Source organism: Paramormyrops kingsleyae, chromosome 15 (genome assembly GCF_048594095.1).
Source record: "Paramormyrops kingsleyae isolate MSU_618 chromosome 15, PKINGS_0.4, whole genome shotgun sequence".
In the NCBI taxonomy this organism is placed as follows: Eukaryota; Metazoa; Chordata; class Actinopteri; order Osteoglossiformes; family Mormyridae; genus Paramormyrops; species Paramormyrops kingsleyae.
The window spans coordinates 7,742,313-7,760,745 of NC_132811.1; the positions used below are offsets into that span (position 1 = coordinate 7,742,313).

Consider the following 18,433-nt stretch of genomic DNA (forward strand, 5'->3'; position numbering starts at 1 on the left):
TTATAGTATATTGTCTTAATTTTGTCTTATTAACTATGCATAATTACTTTTTTGCATTGTCTTAGCTGACAGTTACCTGATATTGTGGCTGTACGTGAGAATGTGATGTCTTCATTTGGAAGCATAGAAGTACTGTATCAAAATGTCTTGGTATGCTGAAGTTCAAGAGTTCCCTTCAATGGAACTAAGGGGCTTAGCCCAACCACTGAAAAACAGCCCCACACCATTATCACTCCTCCACCAGACATTATAATTGGCAAAATGCAGTCAGGCAGGTAACGTTCTCCTGGCATCTGCCAAACCCAGACTGATCCATCAGACTGCCAGAGACCCATGATTTGTCACTTCATATTTCCACTGCTTCAGAGTCCAGTGGCAGTGTGCATTACACCACTCCATCTGACACTCAGCGTTATGCTTGGTGATGTGAGGTTTGCATGCGGCTGTTTGGCCATGGAAGCCATTTCCATGAAGCTCCTGGCACAGTTTTTGTGTGGGAGTTAATTCTAGAGGATGTTTGGAACTCTATAGTTATTGAGTCAAAGTGTTCAGCATTTGGTCTTTCTTGGACTACTTTTGGTAGCATACAGTAGCAGTAACACCCCACAAGACTCGCCGTTTTGGAGATGCTCTGACCCAGTCGTCTAGCCATCACACCTTGGCCTTTGTCAAAGTCACTCAGATCCTTACACTTGCCCATTTTTCCTGCTTTTAACATATGAACTTCAAGAACTGACTGTTCACTTGCCTTGACAGGTGCCACTGTAATAAGATAATCATCATTATTCACTTCACCTGTCAGTAGTATTAATGTAATGGCCGATCTGTGTGTGTGTGTGTGTGTGTGTGTGTGTGTTCACCCTCTTTATTACTATACATTAACATTGGAAGGTTTTATCATGCCAAATTATATCATTATTAGCCTATGCTGGTAGCATCAAATGACAATGTTTATAGAAATTGGACTAGACACCATAGAGAAAATGAACATAGCTTGAAGACACGTGGCAGAAGCACTGGCAAAGTATCATGGCACAATTTTTAAGATGGATGTAAAGTATGACACAGTGAAGGATTAACTAAGACAACTTTACTTAGAGATTAGTCTTCACTATCAAGGTCATAGTTGTACTAGCTAAAGCAAGAGAGTTTCTGGGTTTCAGTTGTGAAAGGCATATCCAAAAAGTTATTTTAGTTGGTATTTTATAGCAGCACTTCAGTTTAAGTACCTTTCACAATTATACAGTGACATCACTCCTGAACTTTAAACTGACATTATCCATCAAAATACTCACTGCCTTTCTTAAAAATAAAATATTAAAAAAAACAGAATGAGGATGAAATTATATACGTTTAACGTCAATGAAACATAAGTTATCTGAAATAATTTTATTTGTACATAATTACACAACACTCATCAGAGACTCAATACAAAGCAACTTTAAATACACAATGGAACAGACAGTTTGTAACTGAAAAGACAGGCTTTTATTTGGTAGCAGTTAAAATTGAATAAATGGTTTACTACAGAGTGCAGTCTTAGGCCAAACATCCTATAAAGCTTTAGCAGGATAAAAAATAAAAAGCAGCAACTGACTTGCATGCATGAAGGTTCTGTGCCACCTACATTTGGCCCATGACATATTCAATAGTAGGAGTAGCATAGTAGTATTAATAGTTGAAGTAGTAACGATAATGTTTTAAAACCGCCATGAAAATGTATACTGGGCCTTAGTTTGTCAAAACAATAATGTATGTTACCTATAATGTAAAACTGTATATATACTTGAGTCTTTCAATATATCTCCTAGCTGTTCTGAAATGTTGATCCGCTACCTCCCTTTACTTTAAAGTTTGGCCTAAGTTCCAAAAAAAAGTAAATTTTTAGTGTCCCTAACTGCATTGAGAGGTTTGAAACATTCACAATCGGTATGTAATTGCCTAGATTAACCAATGTTCAATGCTAGGCTATACAATGACATGTCCTCTATTACAGCAAAAAGGTGGGTCATAAAAACAAGTTCAAGTAAAGCTGCATCATGGAAGTTAATATATGTATATAAAAAAATCAGGTGAAAATAGCATTTAGAGGTTTTTCAGATGGGCCCAGCCCACCATTGTCTGTAACCTGTACAGAAAATAAAACAATACACATCACTTGCAAACCATGCAATAAAAGCCATCATAATGCCACTCACCATTATAAGCTTCAAAAAGATTGACCCATTTAAGATAGTATGTAGCAAATGAATGACATTGTTTAAACATGCGTGTGGAGAACTGCAGGGTCTTTAGAAAATAATATTAAAAAAAATACAAAGTGCATAACTGCAAACACTAATGGTGTTGGTGGACCGAGTATATGTACCATGTCTATTTGGAAATGTATAACCTCACTGAACATGTAATATGGTAACACAGTTACATTCTTCCTCTTCTCATTGTATGTTCTAGTAGTTAATGTAGAGCAGGTAATGTTTGAGAATAAGGTGTAAGGGGCAAATCAGGATAAAAAATTAAAAGGTATCACTTTACAATAAGACTCCCTTTTGCCACTTGTAAATGGTAGTAACTCATTAATAAAAAGAAAACTGTTATAACTTGTTTAAAACTGTCTTAATAATTTACAAAGTGTTATAACCTAATTAATAACCAGATTATAAACCATTCATAAACCCTTTATAATGGAAGCCTTATTGTAAAGTGGCACTAATAAAATAATTTCTCCCCCAATGTTAGTGCACTATTCTCAATATCCTGACATTCTGGGTGAAAAGAATTTTCAGAAGCTAATCTGGCTGCGTTTTTCAGCCCCATGAGAAATTCAACAACACGCCAAGTAACCTCCAAGTGTTCACCTACTGCCCCTTTAACAGTTAATCCTCATATATAAAATTATATTTTATTGAACCTATATAAATTTGAAAGAAACTAAGTAAAGAAATATGACATGAAATACATTCTTATATCAGGAGATATCTAAATAGTTTTCAGTAACAAAATAATAGCAATTCCATATCCCTTTAAATGTATTTCAGTGGATGGGGAGAGCTATGTAGAAGGGCAATAAATAAGTATTCAGGCAGCAGCAGAATGTGGAGACCCTCAGAACACATTCCTGCATCTTCCTGTCAAGAAATGAAACTGCTCTTTCTACATGAATAATCTTCAATGTACCTGTAGAGCTATTAAACAAAATGATAGATTTAAAGTGTGAGGCAGTAAATGCTGTATTTGTAAAGGAAACTGATAATACTGAAAAAATCAGTACCCACGGTTTAAAATTCAGAATTCCCTGACAAAATGTAACCCAAAAATCCAGGTTTTTTTTTTTTTTTGCAAATTTATGTCTCTGTACATGCACATTAGCAAAATAAAATAATAAAATAACAAAACATAAATTCAGAAAACTGCTTCATCAGGAAATGGGCAAGTCATGTTACTGCAATTTTCAACATTCATCACAGCAGACCCTTGACATTACGTAATGGACACAAAGCTTAACTGTAAGGTCTAAAATCACTGCACTGGTGTGAAGCACAGAGACACCAAATGGACTGAGACACTCTCACTGCAAATCAGTTAAGGCTTTCTAAAGAGCAAAATGTTTTAATAGCACTTCCAGTATTCATCATCTTCACTAAAACGTAATAATCTAGGCTCAAAAGAAAATCATGTTAAGTCTTTAATGCTCTCAGGATCGACGTGTGCAATGCCAATAGCTCCCTCAAGGTGTCACTATTGTCACCTTGTACGGAGCATAGGGACCTCATGTTTAGTGACTTCACTTTCTGTTCAAACAACACATGAACCAAAAACAAAGTTCTACCCTGTTTCGCTTAACAGTTTCTATTTTCTGTGCATATTTAAAGGCATAAAACTTAGAGGAAGACATCCATATCCCCAGACCTTCTGAAAATTAGAGGTACGTTACTGTTTTGTTTATTTTTAATTTTATTTTAATAAAGGGCATGACAATATACTCCTGGGCGTTCCCCAGGTTGAAGCAGCAAGTAAGCGGGGGCGGGGGGGAGGAAAGTCCCTCTTTAACAAAACCACAGGCAAACCCAATAACCATTTGCCATGGATGCAGAAGCCCCCACCCCCTACAAGACAACAGGCTTTTTGGATGCTGTAGGTTTTTAAAAAAGACTGTTTATAGTGTTTCATCAATAAAGTGGGGTCGTCACCTGATGTTTCCTAGGTCTGAATGCACCATTTGCGGCTGACTGGAATCTGATATCCAGTTGCTCCAATGCCCATGTCTATCTCAGTTCAAAGCATGCTGTCGAATCGTGTGGAAGATCCAGTCCATCTTTGTTGTCCATCCACCATGATGTGCATCGTTCATCTGCTTCATGAAGTAGTCTAGAGCCTCCTGTTCCGTTTTGTCCAGAGCCAAGGTCTTCCGGATGTAAGCAATGTCATCAAAGGACTGTAGCTCAGGCATGCCCGAGCCCAGCATCATGGAGAAGAGGTTGATGAAGAGGTTTGCATGCTGTCGGATGGCAAGGTAAGCCTTGTAGCACATCTCTTGAAACCTGCAGTGAACACAGTTTAAGAGACAACCCGACTCCTCAAAAACTGAGTACACCCAGGAAATGTAGCATTTTGTAGGAAAATGTGACTAGAACAGACTACTGAGGGTTATTTTGCTCCAGCTACTTTCAATGCCATTTGTCAAGAACAACTAATTCAGGAGAGATTCAAAATGCTCATGTCAACTCACAAAGCATTCATGACAAAAGGCAAATTGATAATGTGGATTGGAAAGATGTGACATACCTCTCAAATTCTCTGGTCTTAGTGCACTCTTGTGTTCCTTTGCTGATCACTATTAAAAAGTCTTGGGTTAAAACAAATGGCACTCGTTCTCGTTTATAGCCAAACTTCTTCTTCTTATGATCCAGGAAATGTCCAAAATCGATATGAAAAAGCTATTCGAAAAGACAATAGAGAGAATTACATTGTTCAATTTCCATATCATGACTCCTCCTCAAAGCACCACAAGATCTAAGAGATATCTTACCTGTCCATCATCTTTTACCATGATATTACTGTTGTGTCTGTCCCCAATCCCGAGGATAAAGGTAGCTACACAATAACCAGCGCAGGACCTTGTAAACAAATCAATGGCCAGATCATACCTACCACATAAAAAGGTTAAAAACACAGATGAATAATGAGATGTTTTCCCCCTCAATGAAACACTGATTATCAAATGCTGACATGATATGGTTTTACTCACATCTCCCCTTTATTCTTGTCCTTCAGCCACTGGTGAAGAGTGTGGCTGTTGAACTGCAGCGCCCCCTTCAGGCCACCCTTGCATTGGATCTGCATAATGGTGTGGGAATTCCTCACCACTTCAATGAGTCCCACGCAGTCACCGATTGACAAGCAACCATAGGGCAGCATTCTTACAGACAAAAATTAGAACTAAATTAGCTTCACAGGTTTTTGACGTTCTTCAGCTTTTAAATTGTTGAGAAATAGGTATATCCTTTATTTATTTTATTCATTTAAAGCCTCTAAAAATATTACCTGAGGTCAAGACCCTGATTCTGCCAAATGTTCTCCATTATTCTGATAATCTGGAGAGTTAGCATGTCTTGCCGTAAATCTTGGGGGAAAAAAATATTCATATATTATACACAATGCACAAACACGTAAATGTAATATTCAATAACTGTCACAACTATTACAAGCTGTAGTACTTATTGGCTGTACAAAATTGTATTTACCATCCCCATTCTTGAAGATGATCTCATTGTTCTGGAAGAGAAGCTCCGACATGATATCGGGGTTTTCCCAGTTTAGCCACAGGGGCCTTTTGGCAGATGACATAATCCTGCATTCTTCAAGTCTGGAAGAGTCAAACCATAAAGTAATGAATACATGAATGTAACACACTGCGGTATTACAATAGTAGTGCACACATTTTTTACCAAATTATACCTTATTCACAATGTGCTCTAATTGGTAACATGACCATTATTTGATGATCTTTTTTCCTCTTAAAATTTCAAGATATATTGTACTTGATCTGTGTGGGTTTTGGCTCATATCTGAAGCAAAAAAACAGCACTGCTAAATCACCACATTGATTTAATATTTATCAGTGAATTATGTGTTTTAATTATTGTATGTCTCTCAAATCTTACTGCTAGGGAAACCAGATAATCCATGCAGGGAGGACACCTCGAGCTAGGATATGATTTTTAAACTACCAATTCACTTAAAAGGACCTGGACTGCACTTAAGCATTGAGTCCTAGCACAAGAAGAAATTAACTACTTAGCCAAGCACAGGAAATTTTACAGTAGTTTGCAAAACCTGAAGTAGTTCAAAGTGTCCTCCCTGACATGGACTATCTGGTCACCCAACTACAGCATGACCCGCAAAAACGGATGCAAATGTGCCACAGACACAGAAAGATGGAATAATGGACAATCCCAATGTACCGTAAGTTTCCTAGCTGGTGTGCAGGGTTTAGTGGGGATGTGAAGCTCTGCAGCGCATCCATGTAGTCTGGCCTTCTCATTTGTTCCACTAAAAACTTCATTTGTACCTGCAGAAAGAAGACCCAGAGGAAGTTTGATGGAAAAGCAGTGTGTTCAGACCTATACCAGTATATACTGTAGCCTCCCCTAGATCATTGTTTCCCAATCTGGTCCTCGGGGACCCACAGACATTCCATGTTTTTGCTCCCTCCTCAAAGATGGGAGGGAGCGAAAATGTGGACTGTCTGTGGGTCCCCGAGGACCGGACTGGGAAACACTGCCATAGATCTTTGAAAGGGGCGGTATTACCTTCTGTGTCTCATCTTTTTTCTCCTGCTTGAGGATGTCTGTGAGGTTTATCAGCTTCTCCATGGCCTCCACCTGTCTGCTCAGGTGTTTCAGGTACATCCCACATGCTCTGCAGTAAGACTCCAGCAGCAGCCCGAAGCGTTGGCTCACTGTTTTGTTATGCATCTCAGACCTAAGTGACGTAGGCCAACAAAAGATAGGAGCTTGGGTATTGTCAGTTCAAATTCCCCGGAGTGACAAACTGAAAGCAGATGCATAGGTACTTTCCTACATCATGTGCAATATAGCTACTACTGCACTTATGTTTAATCCTGTGTTTACCACCAGTGTAGCACATCAATCTGGTTTTTCTTTACACTCATACTTTTTCACGCTCACTATATAACAGCTTGATAATATATCCACAGTGAAATTCTTATAACAGTCCACATTTTTTGTTACACAACCTGGGTCGATACAGTCGCTTATGATCTGCTGTTAGCCAGGATCAGCTTATTGGAAAGCTAAGTCAAAGTATATGGTGTATAAAACTCTTAAAATGTATATATTATATAAATCCACTTCAAATCAAACAAAGAAACTCACTTCAAGTGCCAAAAAAAGAAGTGTCCGATCCTCTGATTAGTCAAGGCTTTTTTAAGCAGAAATCGCACCAGTGGATTATCGAGGTACTGCTCATATTTTAGGACCTTAACAAAACAAAAAATCAAAATAAAAACAAATCAAAGGTTTCATTTTTATACCCTTATGATCGCTTGTAGTGCAGAACATTTCATGCTGGCAACAGCAAAACTTGATGTGAATTTGACCCCAAGACCCACAGACTGCTTAAAACTGCAAATGAAATGTGCATTACCTGTACAAGCTGAATGAGGTACTGTGAGAGTTTGTCATCTGTCAGATACTTCTCAAGACACCTAACAGCAAAATCCCGGATCATTGGGTCTGGGTAGTTGCAATCCAGCAATTCCATGGCTTGTTCTGGCTTTATTGCTGGCCAGTCTTTCAGAAGGCAATACATCTGAAACACAGAAAGCATAATCTGTATTATCAAGCTCTGTGGGTTAAGCTTTAATTAAGTATCCAAGCTAGATTTGTGCTAAACATATTAAAATAACTAGGATAGAAAAGAAACTTACTGCAATACAACCAGGTTCATGGAAACTGTGTTTGTTAAAACTGTGCTATATATAGCATACCTCATACATAGATCAACCAACCCCAAGAAAGAATATATTACATCATAAAAACTTCCATAAAACATTGCACAAATACATTTACACAATTTATATTTCACAGCTAACTGCACCGTGACCCAGTATGGGATAATGGTTATTAAAGATGGATGGATAGCTAGTGCAGAAAAATCAACTAAAAACAGCTAACATAAAAGCCAGTTAACATTTTGTTCGGCTGACCTGTGCTACTTCATCTCTTGAGTTCCACTTTACTGCAAGCAGGATCTTAGGCAGAATTTCTGGCATATTCACACAATAATATCTAGGGAAGAAAAGAAGAGATAAAGGTCATTTAATGATTAATAGCTTCAATAAGAGCCCCTCTCTCGGATGTAAATAATGCAGGCATGTATGTTACCGGTGTCGCCACAGGAAGTCCTTCTCCTGCTCAGTGATCTCAGATAGAGGGTCTCTGTTGCACACCTGGCATAGCTGCTCCGTATCATTGTCTGTTAGAGCATTGTCTCGCACCAATCTATTGCTCTATAGAGGAAATCAGGAAGCTTATCTAAAGATCACGCCAATGGAGAGTGAAAACACATCACATACATGTCTCTACCTATTTTATTTTTGTTACGAATTTCATGATAACACTATTCTATAAGGTTAAACACCTACAGTTTGTCATTTTCTGATAACCTCATATTGTTTTGGGTAAAGATTGCATCTATGTCAATTTAAAACATCTCAGTGATTATCTTAAAGTTTGTGTTAGACAACAGTATCAACCTATGGACATACCAGTCCGGACTGGCAATAATTGAGGCCGAGCTCTCTGGATATGGTGCAGTTTGCATGTTCCTCGACTGTTGCCATGTCTGGGAACTTCACTGGGCAGTTGAAGAAATCGAATTCCAGCTCAAGGCAAGGAGTTTCCTAAGAGACACATTCCATTAGACTCACATTACATTTACAAATGCCCATATCGAATAACTGCCGTGACTCATTTACCTTGTTTGGGTTGGATCCTGCGACACCTATCGGATTAAGGAGATCTTCAAGCCCATGAGGCACTGGCCATAGGTTGAGTGCCATTTTCCCCGAGACAAGAGTATGTGTATAATCAAAGAGGTTCACATTCCCCCATGCAAGTGGACAGTGCTCCTGAGAGAGAGAGAGAGAGAGAGAGAGAGAGAAGCTAATATCAAACATCTACTGTACATTTTTTTTCTGGTGGTGTGATCTCTGCTGACGGATCAAAAACCACAGCATGCAGATCAGCAGAATGATTCACAGAAAAATACCACAGGAAAATAATGATAGAATCTGTCTGAAATAAACCCTCAGCCCACAATCCAAGAGTCTTCACAACAATGAGACTATTTACTGCCCTTAGGAGTCACGAAAACAACCACCACTGCTAGATTATTTACCTCTTTCGCCCCTTTCCTTCCTTTGACAGAGCAGATAGAAAGACAGAGACGAGCCGCACGGGGAATATCGGGGATGTACATGTCATACTGGAGCCACTCATTCCACCTGTGAAAAGCGACGGTTACACAGATTATTTCATCATTATCATTTTAGTTGCCTTTCATGGCGGCAGACATAGCTCATACTGTTCAGAAAATGAATCATAAACTTCTATTTGAGTACAGACAGGATTCACTGCGCCTCACAGCATGATACCTCGGGTTAGAACACGGCACACGCTGTGTGTTCACATTGTCACACATCTGCTCTCCCCCGTGGTATATTCCAGTCCTCACGTAAATCTGCAATATGGGAGCAGATCACTGAGTGAACCCTTCACCAACATTACACTCAGAGGACTTCATTACATTTCATTATCTAAGTTTTAATTTCATCTGTATTTTTTTTGATTTATAAACTCTTTGCTGGAACACAGAAATTAAACAGAGAAGAACCTACTTGAATAGCCTGAAAATTTTATTCGTCGGTAATAGTATTTTTGGTAAGACTAAATTCATAAAAGGAAAAACAAACACATATGTACCTTATCTATGTCTCGAATGTTTACGTTGACGTATGTCGCACAGAGGATCCGTATCCTCAGGGTGCTGCTGATACTCCACAGGGTCTTGCAGGAGGCCTCGCCATTCATGTAGGGTGTGGCAGTGGAGATGCGGCGGGCGTAGGATGGCATGGTGAACGTATCCATGGGTAACTGGGAGTAGAGGCTCTCTTTCGCCATTAACATTAGGTTTGGCATCCGACCGAGCATAATACAGCTCCTTATGTACTGAGAGAGAGATGTACACATACATATGATGCAACACATACTGAAATATGTTAGCGTAAACACAAAAATGGCTGCCATCACTGTAAACTGCTATTCAATACATTCTAAATATATCATTACAGTTACATGTGAAAAACAACAATGGAATTATCACTTTATAGAATTACCACAGTCATACCTAGGGGATGTCACAAAAAAAAAAAACGACTGAGCCGATCGTGTGAGACACCAGAAAAGCGTCCTATTTAACGTGGCTTACCTTGTATTCACTCAGGGGGTACTTTTCCAGCAGGTACTCATCACAGCCACAAACCTTGAGGATGTACTTGCACTGGTACTCCTGCACGCACATCTTGAGCTGTTCTGGCGACAGCAGCATACTCCTGGTCTTCTTGCGGATAGCCTCTGCTATCACTTGCTCAGGAACACAGTCATGGTTGATTTTGAGTGTATATTTCTGCTTGTCATTGTTGGGGGAGACTATTACCCAAATCACAACAATTATTTGACCTAAAGACAAAATATTAAATATCTGTCAGCTACAAATGCATGCAACCTTAAATTCCTGTTATTGCAATTCATATTATAAAATATGTTCACATATCTTTCACTCAATATGTTTTACTTCCGTTTTACTCAGTTGTCTCAGTTTTACAATTTTTATAGGTACAGTATGACTAACTACAGTTAAAGAATTTGCCTCAGTTATTATGTTAACAGTTAGTTGGAGCTACTGTACAGTTGCTTTGTCTGGTTGAATTACCTTTATCAAGTTTATTGTAGATGTGTTTTGGAAGTTCTGATGAAGATTCAACGTTGGGAGGGTAAACGTATAACGCGCGACTGTGAGGCCCATTCGCATCTCTGAGGTCCACTGCGTCTTTACAAACGTTCAGGATGTTTCTCCTGAAGTCCTGAACTTCAAGATCCTTCACCAAGTCAAACTCGCATACAGGCATACCGATTGCAAACCCTGCAAGATAAATTTCAAATGTTGACAGCAGTAATATGTTTGTACTGAGAGACAGCAAGCTAATTAATTTTTAAAAATCCCTTATGACAGTTTGTCACAATCTGTCACAAGGTGTAGGTATTTTGATATTTCAGTTCAGACAGATAACAGGCTAAAATGGCTTTACCATTCATTTGCCAAAAATACACACTATTCACTACAAGGACAAATCCCAAAAACTGATTTCCCGAGTCATTTTCAGAGCCTGATTTCGATGACTAAGGGGTTATGCAAGTGGCTCTGTGTAACTGTAAATAAAAATTTAAGTGATCGTCAAGTTTCATTTTACACTATTATTAAATTCATTCATGTATGTCAATGATTAGTATAGTGGTTAAAAGAACAAGAAAGTTCTGAATAAAGTTAACTTGGATTAATACATTTAATAAGGCAAATAAGTGGTCACATGTATCAATAATATGAATTCAACTTTCCATGAGAAAGCGGGAGACCTACCAATTTCTCTGTTCAGAATCTTCTCTTCCCTGTTACCAACAGGTTCAATAACTTTTAGGAAAGGCTGAAAGAGCCTGAGATCACAAAGTCTTCTGGTTTCATCATAAAACTCCTCCCTCTCTGCTTCCTGGGTGACACTGACGAAGATGTAGGACGTCTCCTCCTGTAGCAGCTGATGCAGAGGGTACTTCCGTGCTTCTTTGAAAAGTTCATGCTTAATGGTGATAAGCGTGGCCTCTCGGAGGCACTCCAACGCGACGATCATCCCATTGGGCAGAAGACAGTCCACCAGAATCCGTGGGGGCATCAAATGGATTCCCCATAGCTCTCCCGATGATGGCCTCGGCGGCATTTTGCACTCCGTGAAAACTTTTAGTTGTCCAACAAGTGTCTAAACTTCCTGACAAAAAGGCATATACTGAAATATTAAATTAAATACATTGATAGAGAGCAAAGGCAACCCTCATCTAGCTAATGGAAGAAGAGTGAAAATGAATTCTGAACATCAGGTCAGCATAAAAACAACAAAATGACACAGTGGCTATGTGGGTACATTTGATTCCCGTCCCGTCCAGACATGCTATTTTGATGACTTGGCCCCTCCAATTTCCCCTTTGTGCGTGGACCTCTGTGATTGGCTGGCGTCCCTTCCAGGGTGCATAAGAGAGGCTCAATGAAACTCCGTGTTTGATAAATGGTTACAGAAGATGAACGGATATCCAAAAACAACCTCCGACTGCTACGACGAGTCTTTTCTCGGCAGCCAAAACATCTTTATGTTTCATATTTACTTTTTGAGTTTTAATGAGCACACCCAATATACACCACACAACGCCTGAAAATGCAAACACTGTCTCTTAATTAATAGCTATATCCGGTGCCATGTGGTAATTCTAGATACAAACAGGAGAGGTGATAGAAATATAGATAAAAATCAATCTAACGACTAGGCCTACGCACCAGGAAACTTATTTCAAAACCCTGCCATCATTACTGGAATAAACGAGAATAAATTTCCTGATACGTCATGCTGCACTTTACTAGACATTTTTAAGCAAGAAGGCAAATCTGTATAAATGACATGAGCCATTTTCTTTTCAGTCAGAGTCTATACCCCTTCTTTATAAGATAGATAAGCATAAATAAAATGCCTAGAGAGGGTCTGCTGTCACATCAAAATCACTTTGGATTCACCCTCTGCTAAATTTCATATTCCAAGTCTCTGCAACTTCTCATTTTTAGTTCCTTATTCTGAGGTTTCCCAGAAAACGTCCTGCTGTTTCACAAATGTGCATGCCATTTAACCCAATCTGCATTGTATAAATATGAAGCTTGATAAGAGGGCAACATCATAGGCTGTTTAAGTTACTTTCCCATAACCATATTTACTTCCTAGGAAGGTTTGTGTTAAATGTTTAGGCTTAAATGCTGAAGTACATGCAAAGCTGCATCAGTGATATATTCTTTGCTAACATTAACTACCACAACTGACAAAAGACCTTCCAATCAATGCCAGTGCAGCACTGCGTGACAGGAAGGGATACCACCATTTATCTCTGGAGAAAACTCCTCCTTATTTTATACACAATTGTATTCATTCATATTTAATTACAGGACATTATACCATGCAACTCTGGAAACAGTCCTTATAAGGTACTACATACAGCAGATGCACAGAGGCTAAGATATATTACAGAAAAGACACTAACAGATCCATGGCTTGAGTTAAGTTACCGTCAATTAGCCTCAAGGACCAGGAGATTAATTTCAATTTTATTCACACTCCCAGAATACACCTGTTTCTCTGGATACTAAAGTATCAAATACTGCTGCATGCCAACTATGACTATTATATGCTCTTGGAACATTGTGTCAAATCTTTAGGGAGGTGGTGAGGTTTCTGTTTGAGGTGGCATTAGACCTTTTGTATAGATCTGTCCATGTACCCCAGTGCTTTCATTTTAGACAATAGTGACAAGCTTAACAGTTGGTAAAAATAACATTTTACTGGCTGGAAAGAAGTTGACAGTCACATTATATTTGCATTCTGCTGGCAAGCAGAAAAACACGTGGAGCTGTATTGCTGAAGAAGGGGTGAATCAAATATCTGGCTGAAATGAGCATCCAGTAAAATAACCGATTGTCATCTGATTTTTATTTGTTTGTACCTGTGTCTGCCTTTAGCATTTTCTTTCCACTTTCTTGCTGAATTTCGGGAAAGCAACCATGAGTATTGGCTGCTACACATCCCGTCTCTCCCCCATTGCCAGTAACTACACAATATTCTTATTGCCCAAGTCATTCATGTGTATGTCAAAGAGAAAGTCTTCCAGACTTCCCCGAGCGATTGTTTTGTGTTTGACCTGCATTAAATGCAAGAACACTACATTATGCATTAAATGCAAGAGCACTGCAAGTGTAAACTCTATTATGTTGCGTGTTTTACTGTGTATGTACCTCAGACAGCCTTTACTGTGCATTGATGCAAGTTTGCTTAGAGTCACATAGGCTTGTGTGGTATCTATATTTCATAGTCATACCTTCCAGACATTATACTGCGGTATACAGTATTTTCACTGCATTTTCAAAAGCAAGATTTGAAAGAACCACAGTATACCGGTTTACTGTGATACCACCCATCTTAGATACACATTGCGTAGTTTACATTTACACTTACACATTCTCTCTTGTATGCATTTCTCTGCTGTTTCCTATCTAATTCAAGGGCTGTTGACCATTACAAAGTGTTGGCGGCCCATTTTGCAGAGCGATAATTTTTTCTGTCCACTGATTGGGTCCCTACTGGTAAACTACATTTACGTAATATACATCCATAGCCGACTAGGGCCACTCACTGGGCTAGTGGTTGAAAAACCCTGATCTAATATACTTAGTTTTGCTAGCTAGATTAAAATAAGTCATCTAGCATTTCTAGCAAACTACTTAATTGGCATTTGGCAGACAACGTTATCTCTGCCACAGAGACAAAACACTATAACCTACTAATAATTTTGTTCAGTTTCAAGATAACACTACACAAATTAAATTAAAAAAAAAATTAAATCAAACATGAAAAATGCACTGGGCATCCATGCACTCTTTATCCAAGGTAAAAAAATTTGACCACTTAGTGGCTTATACCAATTAACAGCGAAATATGTGGCCTTTAAGCTTAAAATGAAGTGGGTAATTCAGTATAAGAAAGATGAGCACAATCATCTGATATAAATAGTGATTATAACACTTCCAAAATAACAAAAATAGAAAGGTTATCACTTTCTATGACAATATCTATCTGAAGTAATGTTCGTATGAGATTACAAAATTCAGGATATAAAACACAAAAATATGTCTGCATTTTCGACCTCAGAGAACCTTAAAGAAAATAAAAAATAGCATTGTATAACTAGACTAAATATTCTAAATAAAACAATTCATAATAATTGTCCTACTCAAAGTCAGAACAGAAATGCCAGTTTTGGGAACTGCAACTAGACCTACTTGGTTACAGATACTTGCTTCTAAGTTAACAACAATGCATGAACCTGCACTCTGCCAGACACCTGACTAGCTTACCTTGGGCAAATGGTCCGAACTTCATTAAGGGATGGTGGTTTCTTCGTATTTTAAACCACCAACAATCTCCACTACATTTTGGCAATGTCGCGCTATAGCGTCATTTTCTGTCACAAACAAAAAACAAGGTGAGTTTTACTAATAACTGTATTTACATAACCCGGGATATCTCCGTTAAGAAAGCTGCTTTTGAAACATCTTTAAAAAACAACTAGGAAAAGGTATAGTTCTCCTATATGCATTATATTAATACTTTATATCATAATAATAATAATAATAATAATAATAATAATAATAATAATAATGAAATACAAACATTTTTACTTATACGTGTATATTAACAAACATAAACAAACAATCTATTGATGCTCTACAAACGAGTACACAGTCAATTTAAGAGTAAAATAAAATGCACACAGACCCGCAACAACTGCTGCAATTTTCTTATAAGTCCGGACAACAAAAGCCATATATAATAAATATATAATCACATATATATTGCCAACTACGTAAATAACTCTGACCAAAACATCCACACTGTCTTATGATCTTCACGTACTTGCGCTTTTCCCACTGTTACCATGTTACAGGACACCGTATTGTAAGGAAATAAACAAAACTGGTTTTGATGAGCAATACTGAGTTAAACTGATACGGCCACTGCCTCACCTGCAGTTAACTAGCCAGCTTGCGAGATCTTCCTTTGAACATGCACAACGTGGGGACAAAATAACAACCATGCAAGAATCAAGTCGCCTGCGCTGCGTTTGTTTATTCGTTTTGCTTAACATTGAGAATTATATAATAACAACAATAACACTAACAACTACAACAATAATAATGATGATGATGATGATGATGCTAGCTTACTCGCTTGGCTAATGACTTTTACCTTCCTAGTTATTCATGACAGGACATTGCTTGACATGAGTGACAAGTACGCAGCGCGATCTTAGGCTAAACACTTATCGGGCTTAACCAGGCTACATCAACATATCACTAAGAATCAATACAAACTGACGACACACTGGGGGGAAGGATGTCCCCATATAGTGTCGAGGATATCTCGGGCAAGCTTGACACATTTTTACTACGGTAGCTGAGCAAACTGCCTTTCCAAACGTCAGCAATCTACACGTAATCGACAAAAAAAAAAAAAAAACATTTGTGAAAGATACATTATAATGACGTTAAATCAATTAGTTATCTGGCTAGCCACTTACTATATTATTGGTGCATTTTTTCCAACAAATATACAGGCTGCTTCATTTAAATGTCCGGCAACAAATCAGTCTATAAATTATCTTATTTGTATTTGGTCCTTTGCGGGAAGTTAGCTACCTGTTCCACAGTGAAGCTGGACCTACCTTTTGCTTTTATTTACAAAATTTGCCCCAGTCAGCCCAACCTTTTCGTCCCACTGAGGAAACTCCAGTCCGAGGCTGCGGCCTACCCCCGGTTTGACAGCCGCAGCTTCTCCATAGCAACCACAACTCCTCTTGTTTTTCTTGAACAGAAATATGGCGAAAACACATTCGGTGTTTTTCACGTGTCCGTGCTGAATGATCCGATAGGTTTTTTTTATAAAATAGTCAATCTAATATTTCACTGAACACTTATAAGTGAATATCACTTGCAAATTATCTATAACAAGGAAATCGTCAGCTATCCGAACAGCAACCGCAAACAAAAATAACAAACATGCGATTTGTTTGTATGCTTTTTCCAGCCCTAAAACGTTATCGCGCGAATATGATCAGTTAACGAGAATTCCTTTAAAACTCCTCCCATCGGGATGCCGGGAATATAAAGGGCCACAGCAGCACAGACGCTATGGGGATTGTTACTGTACTGGAGTCCAGTGTGTCAGTAGCTTTTGCTCAAATAATTTTATATATTGGATAATGCAATCAATTAAGTTAATCTGTTAACATAAATTTAATGTACTTCGCAGTGCAAATCTGCATAATTATTTAAATTGGTATATATATTTCACTTCTGGAATGTATACTCTATTACTGTTAGGCGTCTTATTTTAAGTCTTAAACTAAATACGTCTTAGTATTTATAGAAGAACGGTACGTGTAAAACATTCGTATTCCGTGTTGAAAATTATACGACGTTTTGCAAGTCTTCTCAATATGTTTATTGCATAATGCGATAACAAGTAAGATACCAATTTAAGATGTTTTCATTCATTACAAAGGGTATAGTGATTCCTTATTCACTAATCGACAATCACGTGTGTTTGTGTGTCCCCGGGTCATTTATGCATTTTAAATGGCATATATTGTTTTTGTTTATTATAACCATGCATCTCATATTCATACATTTATTTACACAATCACGCGAATACAAAAAGCACAGCATGGATTACATATAATGCATCTCTATAAACACGTGCTAAAATTACTATTAAGAATAAAACAAATATTTATTTGAGTAAATCAATGTGTCGTAGTATCATTTACATTAAGCTGTTTTAATTCAGCGTTACACATACGAAATATGTTACTGTCAATTTTCATTGACTATGGGCATCAAGTTAATAGACGTACGTGTAATTAAGAAAAGTAACTGTGTTCGCGTGATTCAAACATTCTCACCAAAAGCAAGACCTCATCTGAGTCATATGACACCATTTCTTGATAATGACTGTAGCAAAACTATATCTCGAATAACTGTGATGCAGGAATACTGTCAATTATAATACGTTTCGTTGCATAACGCGCGGAGCTTGAGAAGTAAAAATATGCCTCATAAGTGTGTAATAATAATAATAATAATAATAATAATGTACACCCCATTATTGTACAACACTTCATGGGCACGAAGTATAGTGAATTATTTAGTTTTCAGTAGCGAATTTACTTGGTATTATTAAAAAATCTGTACGTATCCGTTCTCACTAAATTTGTTTTGAAGTTGTCCTGCTGAAGTACAGTAGCATATTTTTTTATTTTCCATAATGTCCAGTCTTTATAAGTCATCTTGTAAATACTGGTTTACACTGCAGATTTCCACGTCTTTTAGCAATATTTATTAAACGAACTCGTGGGCTATACTGTATGCGCGTTGTTATAGGAAATGGACGATACCAAATCTGATGGTACACAAGCATATCAATCTTACTCGC

The 18,433-nt window shown here is 38.0% G+C and overlaps 1 protein-coding gene and 1 long non-coding RNA gene across 5 annotated transcripts in view; one reads left to right on the forward strand and one right to left on the reverse strand.

Moving 5' to 3' along the window:
* Positions 1-6,397, forward strand: part of LOC111860456 (uncharacterized) — a 7,355-nt gene extending 958 nt beyond the window's left edge. The window contains exons 2-3 of the long non-coding RNA XR_011982808.1: positions 3,873-4,513; positions 5,275-6,397. This is a non-coding gene — a long non-coding RNA (uncharacterized lncRNA). The remainder of the gene's footprint in view (positions 1-3,872; positions 4,514-5,274) is intronic.
* LOC111860453 (phosphatidylinositol 4,5-bisphosphate 3-kinase catalytic subunit alpha isoform) lies at positions 1,375-17,037 on the reverse strand. Of its 4 annotated transcripts, none has more exons than XM_023844194.2 (22): positions 16,665-17,037; positions 15,298-15,404; positions 11,722-12,117; positions 11,017-11,226; positions 10,513-10,763; positions 10,008-10,253; positions 9,680-9,765; positions 9,424-9,529; positions 9,002-9,154; positions 8,792-8,926; positions 8,409-8,533; positions 8,231-8,312; positions 7,669-7,833; positions 7,398-7,501; positions 6,813-6,984; positions 6,465-6,571; positions 5,745-5,866; positions 5,545-5,623; positions 5,249-5,419; positions 5,030-5,147; positions 4,786-4,937; positions 1,375-4,541 (listed from the first exon to the last, which is right to left on the reverse strand). In XM_023844194.2, exons 3-22 carry the CDS (start codon positions 12,071-12,073, stop codon positions 4,271-4,273), a joined length of 3,207 nt encoding a protein of 1,068 aa, XP_023699962.1. In that variant the 5' UTR covers positions 12,074-12,117; positions 15,298-15,404; positions 16,665-17,037; the 3' UTR covers positions 1,375-4,270. The 4 variants fall into 4 exon arrangements, with proteins under 4 accessions (XP_023699962.1, XP_023699961.1, XP_023699963.1 ...); XM_023844193.2 differs by having other exon boundaries at positions 11,722-12,121; XM_023844195.2 differs by having other exon boundaries at positions 11,722-12,139.
* Positions 17,038-18,433: the final 1,396 nt, after the last annotated feature.